The sequence below is a fragment of the Pleurotus ostreatus genome (assembly GCF_014466165.1).
Source record: "Pleurotus ostreatus strain PC9 chromosome Unknown scaffold_3, whole genome shotgun sequence".
Taxonomy (NCBI): domain Eukaryota; kingdom Fungi; phylum Basidiomycota; class Agaricomycetes; order Agaricales; family Pleurotaceae; genus Pleurotus; species Pleurotus ostreatus.
The window spans coordinates 1,086,720-1,101,654 of record NW_023503158.1 but is presented as its reverse complement, the minus strand read 5'-3'; the positions used below and the strand labels follow the sequence as shown (position 1 = coordinate 1,101,654).

At 50.7% G+C, this 14,935-nt stretch overlaps 6 protein-coding genes across 6 annotated transcripts; 5 read left to right on the top strand and 1 right to left on the bottom strand.

The window, feature by feature from the left end:
- Window positions 1-457: 457 nt before the first annotated feature.
- PC9H_004833 (uncharacterized protein) lies at window positions 458-3,723 on the top strand (the record flags this gene model as incomplete). Its single annotated transcript, XM_036774414.1, has 12 exons — window positions 458-714; window positions 769-1,228; window positions 1,277-1,363; window positions 1,411-1,792; window positions 1,852-1,944; window positions 2,002-2,109; window positions 2,165-2,193; window positions 2,253-2,603; window positions 2,660-2,779; window positions 2,833-2,942; window positions 2,993-3,534; window positions 3,587-3,723. 12 exons carry the CDS (start codon window positions 458-460, stop codon window positions 3,721-3,723), a joined length of 2,676 nt encoding a protein of 891 aa, XP_036632916.1.
- A 75-nt stretch (window positions 3,724-3,798) lies between these two features.
- On the bottom strand, window positions 3,799-4,857 carry PC9H_004832 (uncharacterized protein; the record flags this gene model as incomplete). Its single annotated transcript, XM_036774413.1, has 2 exons — window positions 3,799-4,185; window positions 4,243-4,857. 2 exons carry the CDS (start codon window positions 4,855-4,857, stop codon window positions 3,799-3,801), a joined length of 1,002 nt encoding a protein of 333 aa, XP_036632915.1.
- Window positions 4,858-5,180: 323 nt separating this feature from the next.
- On the top strand, window positions 5,181-7,773 carry PC9H_004831 (uncharacterized protein; the record flags this gene model as incomplete). Its single annotated transcript, XM_036774412.1, has 12 exons — window positions 5,181-5,560; window positions 5,624-5,897; window positions 5,954-6,062; window positions 6,113-6,128; window positions 6,178-6,262; window positions 6,342-6,452; window positions 6,510-6,746; window positions 6,802-6,852; window positions 6,910-7,092; window positions 7,294-7,404; window positions 7,457-7,626; window positions 7,680-7,773. The coding sequence occupies 12 exons, from the start codon at window positions 5,181-5,183 to the stop codon at window positions 7,771-7,773; spliced, it is 1,821 nt and encodes a 606-aa protein (XP_036632914.1).
- Window positions 7,774-8,177: 404 nt separating this feature from the next.
- PC9H_004830 (uncharacterized protein) lies at window positions 8,178-9,722 on the top strand (the record flags this gene model as incomplete). Its single annotated transcript, XM_036774411.1, has 7 exons — window positions 8,178-8,647; window positions 8,703-8,765; window positions 8,817-8,906; window positions 8,958-8,997; window positions 9,047-9,245; window positions 9,299-9,467; window positions 9,527-9,722. The coding sequence occupies 7 exons, from the start codon at window positions 8,178-8,180 to the stop codon at window positions 9,720-9,722; spliced, it is 1,227 nt and encodes a 408-aa protein (XP_036632913.1).
- Window positions 9,723-10,684: 962 nt separating this feature from the next.
- On the top strand, window positions 10,685-12,078 carry PC9H_004829 (uncharacterized protein; the record flags this gene model as incomplete). The annotated part of the gene is made up of 6 exons (XM_036774410.1): window positions 10,685-10,702; window positions 10,755-10,834; window positions 10,896-10,967; window positions 11,024-11,164; window positions 11,217-11,431; window positions 11,489-12,078. The coding sequence occupies 6 exons, from the start codon at window positions 10,685-10,687 to the stop codon at window positions 12,076-12,078; spliced, it is 1,116 nt and encodes a 371-aa protein (XP_036632912.1).
- Window positions 12,079-12,440: 362 nt separating this feature from the next.
- On the top strand, window positions 12,441-14,635 carry PC9H_004828 (uncharacterized protein; the record flags this gene model as incomplete). Its single annotated transcript, XM_036774409.1, has 6 exons — window positions 12,441-12,671; window positions 12,724-12,967; window positions 13,017-13,127; window positions 13,178-13,280; window positions 13,332-13,556; window positions 13,606-14,635. 6 exons carry the CDS (start codon window positions 12,441-12,443, stop codon window positions 14,633-14,635), a joined length of 1,944 nt encoding a protein of 647 aa, XP_036632911.1.
- Window positions 14,636-14,935: the final 300 nt, after the last annotated feature.

Sequence of the window (14,935 nt, the reverse complement as noted above, 5' to 3'; positions counted from 1 at the left end):
CCCGCTTTAATCTCCACTTGACAACATCAGCGTCGTGGTTCCTTGACCTTGCGAATATCGGACGTTTAAATGCTCCCACCGTATCGCGCGAGGGATCCCAAGTCGAAAGGCGTCGAGGGGCGGAACCAAAATGAAACGTATACCTTTCTATTGACCCAGATGTTCAAAGCGTACCACATCTGAGACAGATACGAGGTACACAGACTTCAAAGAACGTACATACTTCTTTAGTCATAAATGTCACCGTCGATACTGTACATCCAATCGAACTTAAGACTTTGAGCTACTTTGACTCGGCGTACGTTGTCTTTGGCGTGGGCGCTGGACGGGCAGAGTCACGATCACAAGGCTTGCACCATATATTGCGCCGATACTGTCTGATGGAGTTTTATCTCACGTCCGCGCGGTTGCTGCTTATCGACTGCGCACTCGGAGGCATTCGCCTTTCATCACCACCATGACCATCGTTGACCCGGAGAAGCTCACAGCTCTCGACAGCGCGACCTCGTTTGCTGCGTTCGAAGAGGACTGGCGGCAACGGACCAAACAACGGAGGAGGAAACGCTTCGTGCGTCTGGGCGTCTTCTTGATCGCCATCGCCGGGTTCCTGTCGTACTACAGGCAATCAGCACTTCAGACGGATCAGTGGGCTGAAGTCGATTATGATGTCCGTCGCAAGCCGTTGAGCAACGAAGAGAGCGAGCAGCTGTACCTGTGAGTATTGTGCGACGTCCGTGGCGACGGCTGCACTGACAGCTTTGTATTCAGGTCCGTCCCCAATGCAGACAGCGCGCTGGAAGCATCCAGAGAATACGCTACGCACCCGCACCTAGCAGGCTCTACGGAAGACTTCGCGGACGCAAAGGTCATCCTCGAGCTCTTCCAGGACGCCTTCCATGCCCCAGCGCCGAAGAAGGACCCCATATTTGACGCGGGGTCGTATCTTTCGCGGGCTTCAACGCTGTTGTTGACATCGCCCCTTGGCCCGAAGCGCCCTACTGCTTGGATTGATACGTATTACCCTGTTATGAATACTCCTCTGGACAGGACTCTGTCAATCATTGGAGAGAATGGGGACGTAACATGGAATGCCGACTTGGTTGAAGACGGAGACCCTGGTGATCCCGAGGCACACAAGTACAAGGACTATGTCCCGACCTGGCATGGGCTTTCAAAGGACGGGGAAGCTGAGGGCCAGCTTATATATGCCAACTATGGGACGAAGGAAGTAAGAAAGTTAGCATGCTTCCAAGTGCTGCTCTGATCTATCACATAGGATTACGACGAGTTGGTCGCCGCGGGCACCAACTTTACTGGCAAAATTGTCATAGCCCGTTATGGCGCTATTTTCCGGGGCTTGAAGGTACGTCGAGCTTTCTACCGTCTGAATGAGAATTAACTCCTTAGTAGATCCTTGGAGCGCAGGAACTCGGCGCAGCTGGCGTGCTCATCTACAGTGATCCCCGCGACGACGGTGATGTCAGCGTCGAGAAGGGCTACGCCCCATGGCCTGCTGGTCCTGCTCGTAACCCCACGTCTGTTCAACGTGGTTCAGTACAGTATCTTTCCCTTTACCCGGGAGATCCCACCACTCCTGGATACCCAGCATACAAAGACGCCAAGCGAACAGAAGGAGAGAATATACCCAAGATTCCAAGTCTTCCCATTTCATGGAAGAATGCGGAGAGGCTACTCGAAGAAATCGATGGGCTCTATGTCAATGGCGCATTCTCAGAGAACGCTCATCTGAACGGAAAGTCTAGCAACACGAGCGTGAAATTGGTTAACCATGGTATGTCCGAAAAGTCCCCTCTTATTGTGGCCAACCAGTTGAAGGATGAGAACTTGTAGTCGACACGAAGGTCACACCAATTTGGAATACTATGGCTGCAATTCCCGGACACGTACGCGACCAAGTCATTTTAGTAGGCTGTCATCGCGACGGCGAGTGCCTTTAGCTGCGCATCGCTGCTCCAGCTCACATTCTTCTTTGTTCTATAGCTTGGGTGATGGGCGCTGCGGATCCTACCAGCGGCACTGTCTCCCTGCACGAAGTAATTCGTGGGTTTGGCGAACTACTGGACCACGGGTGGAAACCTCTTCGTACGAGTACGTCTTTTCATTCTATCTACTCTATTACTTCCCCTAACACATTCTTCGTCAGTTCTATTCGCTAGCTGGGATGCAGAAGAGGTGTGTTGCTTTCCATTCCGTCTGTCTTCTAGCCATGACAGCACACGTAATCTCTTCAGTACGGCCTTATTGGAAGTACAGAATTCGGCGAAGATTTCTCTCAATGGATCTCTAAACACGTCGTATCATACATCAATGTTGACGTCTCAGTCGCTGGTTCTCGATGGGGTGCATCAGCTTCTCCCTCTCTCGCACACTTAATCAAACAGGCTGCCCTGGACGTACCTCATCCCACTAAACCTGGGAAGACTTTGTGGGATGCCCAATCAGACGTAGGTCCATTTACAGGAAACTTCACTTCGTCGAATGCCGAGGACGAGGTTGGGAAGAAGCCACGCAGAAAGACTTCATCGCTGGTGGGTCCGTTGGGAAGTGGAAGTGATTACACTGTCTTTCTGCAACGACTTGGGGTAAGTCGTCTTCGAACGACGAAATCTGTAGTGGATCATTGAATCTCCTTCAATAGGTTTCCAGTGTTGACCAAGGCTTTGGCCCCACCTCATCTGATGCTGTGTACCATTATCACTCTATCTATGACTCTCAGCACTGGCAAGAGACATACGGAGACCCAGACTTTGCCCGACACGTGAGTGCCTGCAATGGGTTGCTATCGGCGAGTCTCTGACACGACGCCTTTAGACCGCAGTAGCGCAACACTTGGGCCTCATGGCCCTGCGCTTCGCCAACTCGATCATCCTGCCTCTGAACACCACACAGTACACTTTGGAGCTGTACGACTATGTTGACAGGTACGCCAATCCTCATCTTTTCAGCTTCTTTCTCACTGACACGAATCCAGAGTTGAGGACGTTGCGCTTTCCGTAGGAGTGAAGACACCCGATTTGGCCGTGCTTAGAGATGCTATCAACGACCTTGAATGGGCTAGCTTGGAACTGGACGAAGAGAAAGTCGAAGCCGAAAGGGAATTGCGCGAGATCCTCGAGAACCTACCCGAACAAATGCAAACTCACAGCCGCTGCAAACGCCGAAATAGCATCCTCAACCGAATCGCGACCTGGATCAAGTTTATTTATGGGGTGCAGCTCCCTGAACGCCATCAAGAAGGCCCCTCAATTTCCCGTCCAGAAGAATTCTACCACCTCTTAGCCAGCGACGAGGAACTCCAGGCGTTAGAATTCGCGCTTGAGACCGATCAGCCCCACGAGATGCTTCCCCGATTCCCTCCTAACTTCCCTATCTGGAAGTTCCTTAAGGCCGCTCGTCGTGTAGGCAAAGTGAACCAAAAGCTCATTGCGTACGAACGTGGGTTCATATCTAAAGGGGGTATCAAGGACAGAGAGTGGTACAAGCATCTTGTTGTCGCTCCAGGGAAATGGCTTGGTATGTGTCAACTGCCGCGTTTTTATGGTGCTTTCGCTTACTTGTTTCGCAGGATACGGCGCTACCACGTTGCCTGCACTGACGGAGGCATTGACCCTCGACCAGAACGTGACATTGGCGGCAGAAGAGGCCACCCGATTGGTTGACTTGATTGACCAACTCACCGATACAATCAAACTCATTCCGTGAGGAATATCGAGAGTGTAAAACACTTGTAGGCATGTTCGAATGTATGTTTTGTATTCAATGATGCTCTCCGCTCAGCTAGCTACCTGCTTGCGACGCTTGCAATCTCGCCACTTCGCTCCGCAGCCAACCTAACTCCAGTTGCATCCTCAAGTTTTCGTACTTGATCGTTGCGCTCTCCGTTTCGTAGTGGCTCAGCGTAATTCGTTGTCGGGTATTCTCTTCCTGTAAATGAGTCCAATCTCCGTGAAGTCGGTGGTAGTCGTTGTAGAGGTCTGTATATGGTCGGTTCTTAGCACGCAGCAGTAAGCGATGGGACGCATTGGCGATCCACGGTATGCGGGGATTCGTGGTTGATATATTGTCCGTCGGCGGACACGAGTCGAAGACCGAGTGCATATGCGATGGGAAGGTATTTTCTTTTCCTTTTCCTTCCTTTCCTGGATCTGGGGCTTGATGTATGCACTAGGTTCCCGCCCCACCTTGTTACGGGTTGCTGCGTCAGGACAGGGATCTGCTCACCTCATAGTGTCTGTGTTTTAAAGCGTCCTTAACCTTGCATGCGGAGTCCGGTGCGTCGCTTGTCCCGCTGTTTGTGGCCTTTTGTCCTATTTGAAAGTGTCCTCTATTTCGATGATCATCTAGAGCTAGATTGGCGTTGTCTTCTTTGTCTCCGACAGTGCCATCGGAATGATCCTCGCCTCCGACCAGGTGAACTTGTGGAGAAGTATTCACACGTCCGGGCCTCTGAATCTGTCCAGCTGGAGAAGAGGATCGTCCGTCGCCCTGGTTGTGATGGAGAATGTGCCCAGGCCCATTGGTGCCGTAAATCTGCAGGGGGTTTGGGGACTGAGTCTGCTCGCCGTCGCCATCGATGGCCCAAGGACCTCCAGTGATAAGTCTCGGTGCGTCCGCATATATCTCGCCAGCTTTGTTAGGAATGTCCAGTATACCGTTCAGAACCTCGGCCAGAATCGCTGTCCCAGTATCCGTTGCTTCGGTGCATGGGTCTTCGTCTTCGAGAGGATTGAACCTAAACGGCGCGTGCGCATAGAACGTGGCCCTGCTGACATCTCTCCCTCTTTTGCAGAAGCGCGCGCAGTCGCAAAAGTACTTCCTCGACATCCTCGACGACATGGCGAACCAGGAGGGATGGTGGATGTTTGAGTCAGGGTCCGTAAGCGCCCGTCGCCTCCTCTTCCATTGACCGAGTCGTCCTGATTGAATGCTCCATTCTCAAGAATCTGGGAAAATTAGTTTGCAGCACAAATCATGACGAAATCCGATCCCTCGTATCAGCTCGTATCCTGGTCGACGTAAGGCTGGCAGCGTGGGACAAAGTAGATTTCCTCGGAAGGACAGGTTTGGGACATGTGCTGCCAAATATAGACACGCGAGGAAGCAAAAAGCTCTGGCGAAATGAGGTCTATATGTGAATTCCCTCTTCTCTTTTCACCATCATGGACTCGCCTGCAAGCTCTGAGCATCCCCCCCTCAAGTCAGAGCTCGTCCTCCCCGGCTTCAAGGAGGTCTTCACACCGTCGAGGCGGCACAGCTGGGCATCGTGCCAGACCGACTCCCCGTACACCGCAGGCGCAGGCTCCATTGGTGCGAGCTCCAAGCTTAACTCGCTCGTGCTCTCCGAACAATACTCTCTGTCGCCCGATCCACGAGAATGGGGGTTTGATTTATCACCTCACTTAGAGGAGCCGGACGACGCGCTACATAATCCGGACGCCAAGATGGACAGGCCAGAGGACAGATTCAAAGACCCGTGCTCGAGGGGGGTTCTCAATCTGGGATGCTTAGTACTTCTCGGCTTGTTCTTCGTTGCCCTATTGTGAGTGCTACAGTCTTCCTGGACGGTCTCAACTCTGCTCAGAGCTAATTCAAACGTGTAAAGCATTGGATACCCAGTTGGTGCATATGTAGCGCAACACCGTCCGAAATTCTACGGTTACAACATTGGAGGCATAAACTCGACAGGGCAGGTTCCTGCTATGGGAAACTTTGGGCTCATCGACCAGGACACGCCGAGGGATGCACTTAAACATACTTCATGGAGGAATCCAGGCGATGAATGGAGTCTGGTCTTCAGTGACGAATTTAACACCGAAGGACGGTCATTCTACCCCGGCGACGATCCATATTGGGAGGCTGTTGACCTTCATTATTGGGTACGTGGGCTATCACGTACTTCTAAGAGATAACATCCAAATGGGAACTCTTGCAGGCAACTAACAATCTGGAGTGGTATGATCCCGAAGCAGTCTACACAAAAGATGGCTACCTTATGATCAAGTTCTCGGAACTGCTCAACCACGACTTACAATACCAGGGTGGTAAGTAGTCGCCATCCATCATGCTGAATTCCCTCATTTGTGCCATACAGGTCTAATATCGACTTGGTTTGTGTCGCTTGCCGTTCGTGCTTATCCGCGTGCTCACACTGCACAGGAATAAATTTTGCTTCACTGGGGGTTTAATTGAGACCTCGGTTTCTCTCCCAGGGGTCAGCAACGTAATGGGTCTCTGGCCGGCGGTGAGAAGACCCCCTTATCTTCTTGCCCTATAATTTAGGTAATTAACTCAAGGCTTTACATGTAATAAACGACATCTAGGTTTGGACTATGGGTAAGGGCACATTGTTCTTTGGAGCTTCTAATATTGAAGCTATTTTGACACTAGGTAATCTCGGCAGAGCTGGATATGGAGCAACCTTGGATGGACTGGTGAGAGGCGTCGCGATTTAGGTTCTTATCGCTCAGTGGCTAAATCTTGGCCCGCAGTGGCCGTATACCTATGACGCTTGTGATGTTGGCACCATGCCAAACCAAACTCGCGACGGTCTCCCTCAAGCGGCACTTATCAACGGTGATCATGGCCACAACGATATTCTATCTTTCCTACCCGGTCAGCGGCTGTCTCGCTGTACTTGCGAGGGAGAAAGCCACCCTGGGCCAAAGCACGAAGATGGAACGTATGTTGGCCGGTCAGCTCCAGAAATCGACGTATTTGAAGCCCAGGTTGGTTGGTTATCCACTAGTTCCACGGCTGTGCTGAATCTCGCTGGATTCCTAGATGAGTGGGCAACCTCTAAGCGGCGAGGTATCTCAGTCTGCTCAATGGGCCGTGAGTGTATTGTCCTCGATGCTATCATTGACACTCATAGCGTATATCCGTATGCAGCCATTCAATGCCGGATATGTCTGGAAGAACGACTCAAAAAACATGATATTTGGCGATCATTCCATAACAAGGCAAAACTCTTTCACTGGAAGCATCACACAACAGGCTACCTCCGTTGTCACAAAGACGGACCCAAATTGTTACGAACTAGAGCAGGGGTGTTTCTCAATTTATGCGTTTGAGGTGAGCGCCCCGTTTTGGAGCTTTACCTACCTGGTTCCTTACGTCGACTTTCGGTGTAGTACAAACCTGGTAGCTATTTGTGTTGATTTATTCAGCGACGCATCGCGCTGATTTCCGTCTACTACATCCATCAGGCTTTGATGATGCAGTATGTATCAAACATGCCACTTGATTCTAGCGACTGACTAATTCTCTGATTAGTACATTCTTTGGGTCTCGAACAATAAAATGTCCTGGACTCTGAATGTGCAAGGCCTAGGACCTGATCCGGCGGTGGAAATATCTGCACGGCCTGTACCTCAAGAGCCTATGGTGCGCATATAATTGTCTAGTTGCTCGTCTAACTTTCGTCTCCACAAATTAGTACATACTGGTCAATCTCGGGATGTCGGAGAACTTTGGAGTAGTCGACGTTGCTCATCTAACATTTCCGGTTCACATGCGCGTCGACTACATCAGAGTATATCAACCGAAGGATGCGATCAATATTGGATGCTCTCCCCGCGATTTCCCAACAGAAGCCTATATCAACCGGTGAGTGCTATCTTTCAAACAAGCGTTAAAGCGAGTCGTTAATTCCCCTCTAGATACATCGAAGCGTATACGAATCCAAATTTGACGACGTGGACCGGAGACTACCAGCAGCCTTGGCCAAAGAACTCATTCGCAGGACAATGCTGATGAGCTTTTTAACTCTCTTGACCACCCCTTCCCCAGCCATGACTAACGCGCCGCTTTCTGCGCCGCTTGGCTGCTGGACTGATGTTAAATGCCTTTACGGACATGCACGGGCATACCCGTGTGCACGCTCCCTTACCTTATAGCAACAGCATTTACTCACCGTTTATGATGACTTAACACGATTGACGTTATAACAATACATACCATCGTAGCATATATGAACTTGCATTACCCAAGACCGGTTATCTTGGACTATTTTGACATAGATAAATAGAATTTCCGATGACCTGTATTTTTGGGCGACTCTCACACAAGATGGATACCCCTGTTTACTCCTGTTGACCCCTATTGCGTGCCGTATCCACGTTAGGTTGGCTTCACACGTCTTTGCTAGACACCACACCATGAGCAAGACCTTTGAATCTCTGCCCGTCGAGCTCATCGCTGACATTCTCGGCGAGCTTGATCTCGAATCCCTTGTGAAACTGGCATATCTTTCGAGGCGCTTGCACACCATCGCTTCAGACGCATCAATAAACCCCTGGCGTAGGCCAATTTTGCGAACTCTACGTTGCCTACCGCATTCTTCTTCGACGGATGCCATATCCCCAAGCACATCGCGCCCGAGGTCGTATACGTCGACGATATCCACCATGTTGTATGAGACCCCTTTGAGGACGCTGGGAGTCAGGTCCGTCGTGCCCAGACAGAATTGGGTAGAGATATTAAGCATTGCGAACCCGGGATATTTGCTATACCACGCAGTCATACCTAATATGAGTGACCGAGAATGGGAGGAATGCTTCAAGCGGAGGTTTCTACCCGGCTGGAGGAGGTGGAAGAACGATGGGAATTGGAGGGAGGCATTCCTCAAGTACGCTGGTGTTGTGCGCCGCGTATGTTGTTGGCTGACCATTTGATTGCTCTAGGATGCTTCATCGAGTTCAGCATCGAAGCTCTGTGTCGTGCACGAGTGATGAGGCTTGGACAAAGTCATAAACATGATTGACTGCAAAGAACAGTATGACTCATGCATGGTTTAGGTACATAGTACTCAACCGAAATGGCTCGGCGAACGAGCTAGAGAATTCCTCAAGAAATTTCAATCCGTTGGCCATGTTCAATGAATTGAAGTACGCTTGTCTGACCCTTGTAATCTGACGGCGGCTAAAGCTTGTCTTTAGGCTGCAGAATAACTTGGCTCATCTTGAGACTCGTATTAGGGTAAAATATACACTATCTGCACTATTCTTCTCTCTGATATCTGCCGCAGCTGGTCCTCGAGATTGCGGACGTGCGCATTCTTGCATTCGGCACACTGACCCGCCCGCGTGCGCAGCGAAATGTAAATAAAAACGCGCACTGTTTCCTACACCCACCTGGAATAGATATGCAAGGATGTACAGGGAATGACCCTCAATCCGCGCCTGCAGTCGACGATCACGGCGTATACCCTATGCAAGAACTGAATGGTGAGCACAGCCGAGTGGATTGAAAGTAGACTGAATTAACTGGTTGTTGCAAGCTTCGATGAATCCCGTTTCGCCTTCTGGACCCTATACTCGATTAGCTCACCCGCGTCCCAATCCATCGCATGCGAACTACCCGTTTTATACACCTGGTGGCGGTGATAAACGTTGGCTAGGCTCGGGAGAAGTGGAGGAAGAAGGGTTGCAGTGGGTTGGTGGAATGATGTACGGCACATCTCCTTGCATAGTCTACGCACCGTCTGATCCTTCTTACTATGTGCTAGGATTGTAGCGCAGCTTCTGGGTCCTCATACCCACGATGTTTCTAGCGACTGGCCCCCACTACAAGACCTCGATCTCGCCGTAGGGCCCGGTCGATCGAATTATGGGTCGTTCACCTGGTCAGACTTAGCCGTCGTTGCACCATGGATGGAAGAGAGGATTACGAATAAAATATCTGGCGCAGGGCTTGGTCATTGAAACGGTATAATTTCCCTAGTCTTTTCGTGTGTTGAAGCCTGTAAATCGAGATTGTGACAGTTCACTTTACTTCCCTTTTGCAAGCCGCGAGCACGCTGCGCAGCTACAAAGCAGCATAGCGGATTCTCTAAGCGCTCCAAGTTGCCTTTGAGCTGAAAGTCTCTATCCTGCACTCATCCACAAACCTTCGCGGAGGTGATATTGTCGTCGGCCACGTGCAAATTCAAGCTCTAGTGCGGGCCTTTGTCAACTGAGACCCTTCACATCCGGTATGTCATCACATCAGTTGGAATGCATCACTAATGACTACCGTTTGAGCATAACTCCTACTGATAGAACCCTTGATATCCAGGCATTCTCGACGATAGGAACCTCCTCGATATTCAGATGAAAGCCCATTCCCTGTAATGGAAACAAATGGTTTTAGTACACGTCTACCATTCTGCCTCGAGCCCAACATAGGAGTCTTTTGGCACATCCTGTCATATAGATCGACGGCATAACAAAGCAATTGTTCAATTGCAGTCTCTAGTGGGATAAGTCCAGCGCTAACCTCGTCTCTTTATCTGTACAGTGAATCTCGGAGAACGGAACTCATAAAGCGCCTTTGTCTTAATAGTTGTGCAATGAGTCCCTCGACACAAACGCTCGGATTCAGGGACTGGGTATATAAGGGGTCAGAGACCACTTGTTCAGTTGCTCTTTTCGTCTGTTCCTTCCCGTTTCTCTCTCTCTTTTCGTCCCCCCTCTCGTTCCGGTTTCGGTGGTGATTTGGGTTCGGGCCACGGCTGCTTTATTGACTAAACACCTCGACATTCTTTACGATTCGCGTTCGATACGACGGTCCAACGACACATACGATCCTTCCGCCTCTAACACGATTGCAGCGCAATCTCCACACTCCTCAACGTCAACAGATTTTACATTATTCTTAATTACACGTCTTCGCATTCACCGTTATAATGGCCTCAACCGACTTTGTGAGTTAACTTGCTTTCGCGTTTGGGCGTTCCATTGACCTTGGCCGTCCAGTTCGACTGCCCGCGTTGCAAGCGACCCTTCAAGCGTAAAGGAGACCTCAACCGTCACATCCAGCTTCACACCAACCACAGGTCAGTTTGTATGTTTCTGCGTTACGGCTGAATTCTCTCTGACACCATGTACAATAAATAGGCCACATAAGTGCGAGCATTGTCAGAAGGCTTTCTCGCAAGCTTCGGGGCTCAAGACCCATTTAAACACACAGTAAGTACCCTCGCTCGCATTGCTATATTCGTGTTATTGACCATAAGCTCTTTCAGCACGGGAGAGAGGCCCTATGCGTGCAGGATTGTCGGCTGCTCGTCGCGATTTGGAGATCCATCGTCGCGTACGCGCCACTGCAATGAAGTTCATCGCGTCAGGGGTGTATTTGTATGCCCGATCGACGGCTGCACTTCTTCGTGAGTGTCCCTCGATAGTTGTCCGCACTGATCCTAATGGTGTCAATATTAGAATAAAGCGGCGATCCGCGTTTGCAAAGCACATCAAAAGCCATGATATCGAAGCTCCGAAGGAGCTCATAGACAGCTGTTTCCAAGCAGACACGCCAGGACGCAAAACTACGGCTCTGTTCGGCGGACACATTGGCGTCAGGGAGTTCATCCAGCCACCCGCCAATACACAGTCTCAACAACCGATTTCTCCTCCAGCCTTGGCACCTCCTTTTGGTGAGCACGACCTTGTTCTGATTCCTGGCGACGCCTTCACTGATGCAGATTGCACAGCCCCACAGCCACTTCAGAGCATGCTAAACGACTTCCCATATCAGATGCACTATCCATACTTTATGCAAAGGCCGCAACGAATGGAACCGAACCAGATGGCTTACCAGTTCCATCTTGTAGACGATGTTTTGGGGCAGTACAGGCAAACACTCGCGGAGGCGCCTGCCTTCCCTGACCTCAGCATGGACGGCCTCCTTGAAATGGAGCTCATGCCTGGGTCTTCTCAAGTAACGCCTGCTATGCAACTAGCCTCTCTCCCCGCCGTTGCATCATCTTCATCAGCGACGAACGACTACAGGCCTAGCACTCCGCCGCCACCACCACAAGGCTATCACATGCCGGCATATCCAGAGACACCCGAGCTCTCTGCTTCGACTTCATCAACCCCTGCATCAACGCCACCTTCGGCCGCATCCCTTCTGTCGACACCACAATTCACGCCAGACCACTCTCTGCCTACGCTGGGCTTGTTCGGTGGTGGCATAGGCGGGAAGGTACTGTTTCCCGAGTACCAACAAAACCTCCTTCCCCCTCAGAACTACGACGCCGTCGATGAAGAACTCTACCGAAGTCTATTCAGCACTGTCTGACCGCGTCGCTTATTTATTATATTGTACAGCTCTGCCCTTGTGACCTGGACTTTCGCACATCCTCATTCGTTTATGTTGTATTCATACCTGCCATGTATCAATAATAACTCGCCGAACTCCTATATACCCCTTCCTGATGATCTTGTTGGTGCTTTGACGCGACAGGGCGAAGCCAAAGCAAGTGCAAATAAATCAACGGCTGAATTTTTCCGGCGCTTCTGACTTAGTGATTTACTATTGCCACCATATAATCTCCCCCTCCTCATCACATCACACTGCTTGTTAGACGCCCACTCCAGATATCCTGCCTCCTCCTCGTACCCAGGTATTGCCCTCCTGCTCGTCGCCTCTCGCGTTCTGGAATGCTAGCAACGCCCCTCTACCAAGCGCCCCCACAGTTTTCTCCGAAGCTGGATTCTGAGGACGTGCAATACCGACCAACGAAGGACCTGGAGGCCTTCAACAAACTGCTACCCCCTGCGATTGAATTCGTAGAGGGATCTTCGTCTGGCGCCCTAGCCGTGCCAGAAGGCAAATATGAGCCCATCAATGCGCCCCCGGCCGTGAATGGGGTCAAACCTACTAAACCTGAGGTTCGTGGCGCTCTAGCGAAGCTGTATGGCTCCTGATGGACAGCATATGTAGCGCCAGGATGTTCCTAAGGCCTCTACATCTGCGCCAGTTACTTCTACACCATCGTCTTCTCGCAAGAAGCGCGCCTCGGTCTCACTGTGGCTCCATCCAATAGATATGTCGTGGCCAGGGAACTGTTCTCTAGGCAAAGGGCTGCACAACTCAGGGAACTCTTGTTTCCTGAATAGTGCTCTGCAGATATTGCTTCACACTGCGCCATTGCTCCAAGTGACTCTCAACCACTTGAAGAACGAATGTAAGTACAACGGCAAGGGCATGCTGCGCTGTAACTTACGTCTTTACAGGCCGCGTCAAAGAGGACTTCTGTATGACTTGCGCTTTCCGATCTGTGGTCGTGAAGTCACACGGAGGCAAGAACGCTTTCATGCCCTCGGAGATCGGGATCAACTTGAAACGTTAGTATCCACATCTTGCTCAACTTCCGCATACCGACGCGCTACCGCAGACATAGCCAAGCACATGAAAAAGGGGAGGCAAGAGGATTCGCACGAGTTCTTGCGTTATGCCATTGATGCGTTCCAGAAGACTTGCTTAGCTGGGTTTCCTACGTGAGTTCGGCTCCGCACCATAGCCTGCGCCCAGCTCATGTAGGCTTCCAGCAAACCAGACCACGAAACAGCGGAGACAACATGGGTGCATAAGATCTTCGGCGGCAGGTTACGTTCAAGAGTAACATGCGGGTCTTGCCAACACAATAGCGACACCTTCGACAGCATCCTGGATTTGAGCTTGGACATCCACAACACGAGCTCACTGAAAGATGCCCTACGCAAATTCGGTGCCATTGACCATCTGAAGGGTGCGGATAAGTATAAATGCGAAAAGTAATGATTTTGCTTTTCTTTCAAGCACTTTGTTGACTGTCTCCAACAGATGCAAAAAGCCTGTCAACGCCCAGAAACAATTCACCATCGATGAAGCTCCTCGCGTTCTAACGGTGCACTTGAAGCGTTTTTCACCGCTGGGTCGAAAGATTGTCAATCATGTCGCATATGATGAACGGGTCTCTCTTCAACAGGTCATGAGCGAGGGCAAATACGGCCCATCGTATTCGCTTTACGGCGTCATTTGTCATGCGGGTGGTGGTCCCAACTCCGGCCACTACTACGCCTTCGTCAAAAGCAAGGAGGGACGCTGGTTTGAAATGAACGACGAGTCGGTGTCCATGGCGAGAGGGACGCCCCTGAACATAAAGAATGCATATATGCTATTCTACCTTCAGAACAAGGGCGAGGGACTCGAGGCTGCTGTCAATTCTACATCCAATGGACATCTGGTGACGAAGTCGGGTCTTGCAGCGTCGATGAAGAAGAGACGGGTGGATGAAAATGAGGACGTGACTATGGCGGACGAGGACACTGGCGTTAAGGTCGACAAACCGTTCATTGGCCCCCTACTTCTTTCACCGATGAAAGATGTGTCTTCATCACCTGTAAAGACGCCTTCGAAAACAATGCCACCTTCCAGTCCCGACCCACAGGCTTCCAAAGTGAAGCAACGCATTCGACTCGCATCGAAATCCAACAGCCTTAACAGCCTCGCCGCCTACGGCTCCGACGACAGCGATTCTGGTGTCCACCCCACGACTGGAAACGAATCACGCCCCGTTCCTCCCTCGTCACCGCTATCTGAACGACCCTCCTCCCCCGTCCAAGCCCCAACACCCGTGTCCTCCAAAACCATCTCAGCGATCAGTTTTTATGGGAGTTCAACTAACAGCAAAAAGCGGAAATCCCCTGACACAGCGAGCGACTCCACCCCCTCCGACGTCAAGAAGTATGCGACTACTAAAATACCTCTCGAATCTCCTTCCAACCGCACACCTTGGAAGATGCCCAGAGGCTTGGACCCCTACAGTGGTATGGTCAAGAACAAGTACAAAAGTAGACATAGAGCTCCATGAGGAGGTTGATCCTCTGAACGGACATATGGACTTGATGATTCGGTGATATACTTATTTTGCAACAACATTAACTTGCTTCGCGCCCAATCTTCTAACCACTCGAACTGTAAAACCTGTAGTAGTCGAATCAATGATAACATTAGAAAGCTCGATACAGAGTATGTAGATAAGTTGTGTTGGCTGACCAACACGGCAATAATGCGTCGTTTCACCAAAGGTAACACAGCAAGTTTAGTTGTACCGTCGAAGGCGACCGAACATGTCTACTTCAGAACCATGCCGAGTGTTGGGATGCCCCAA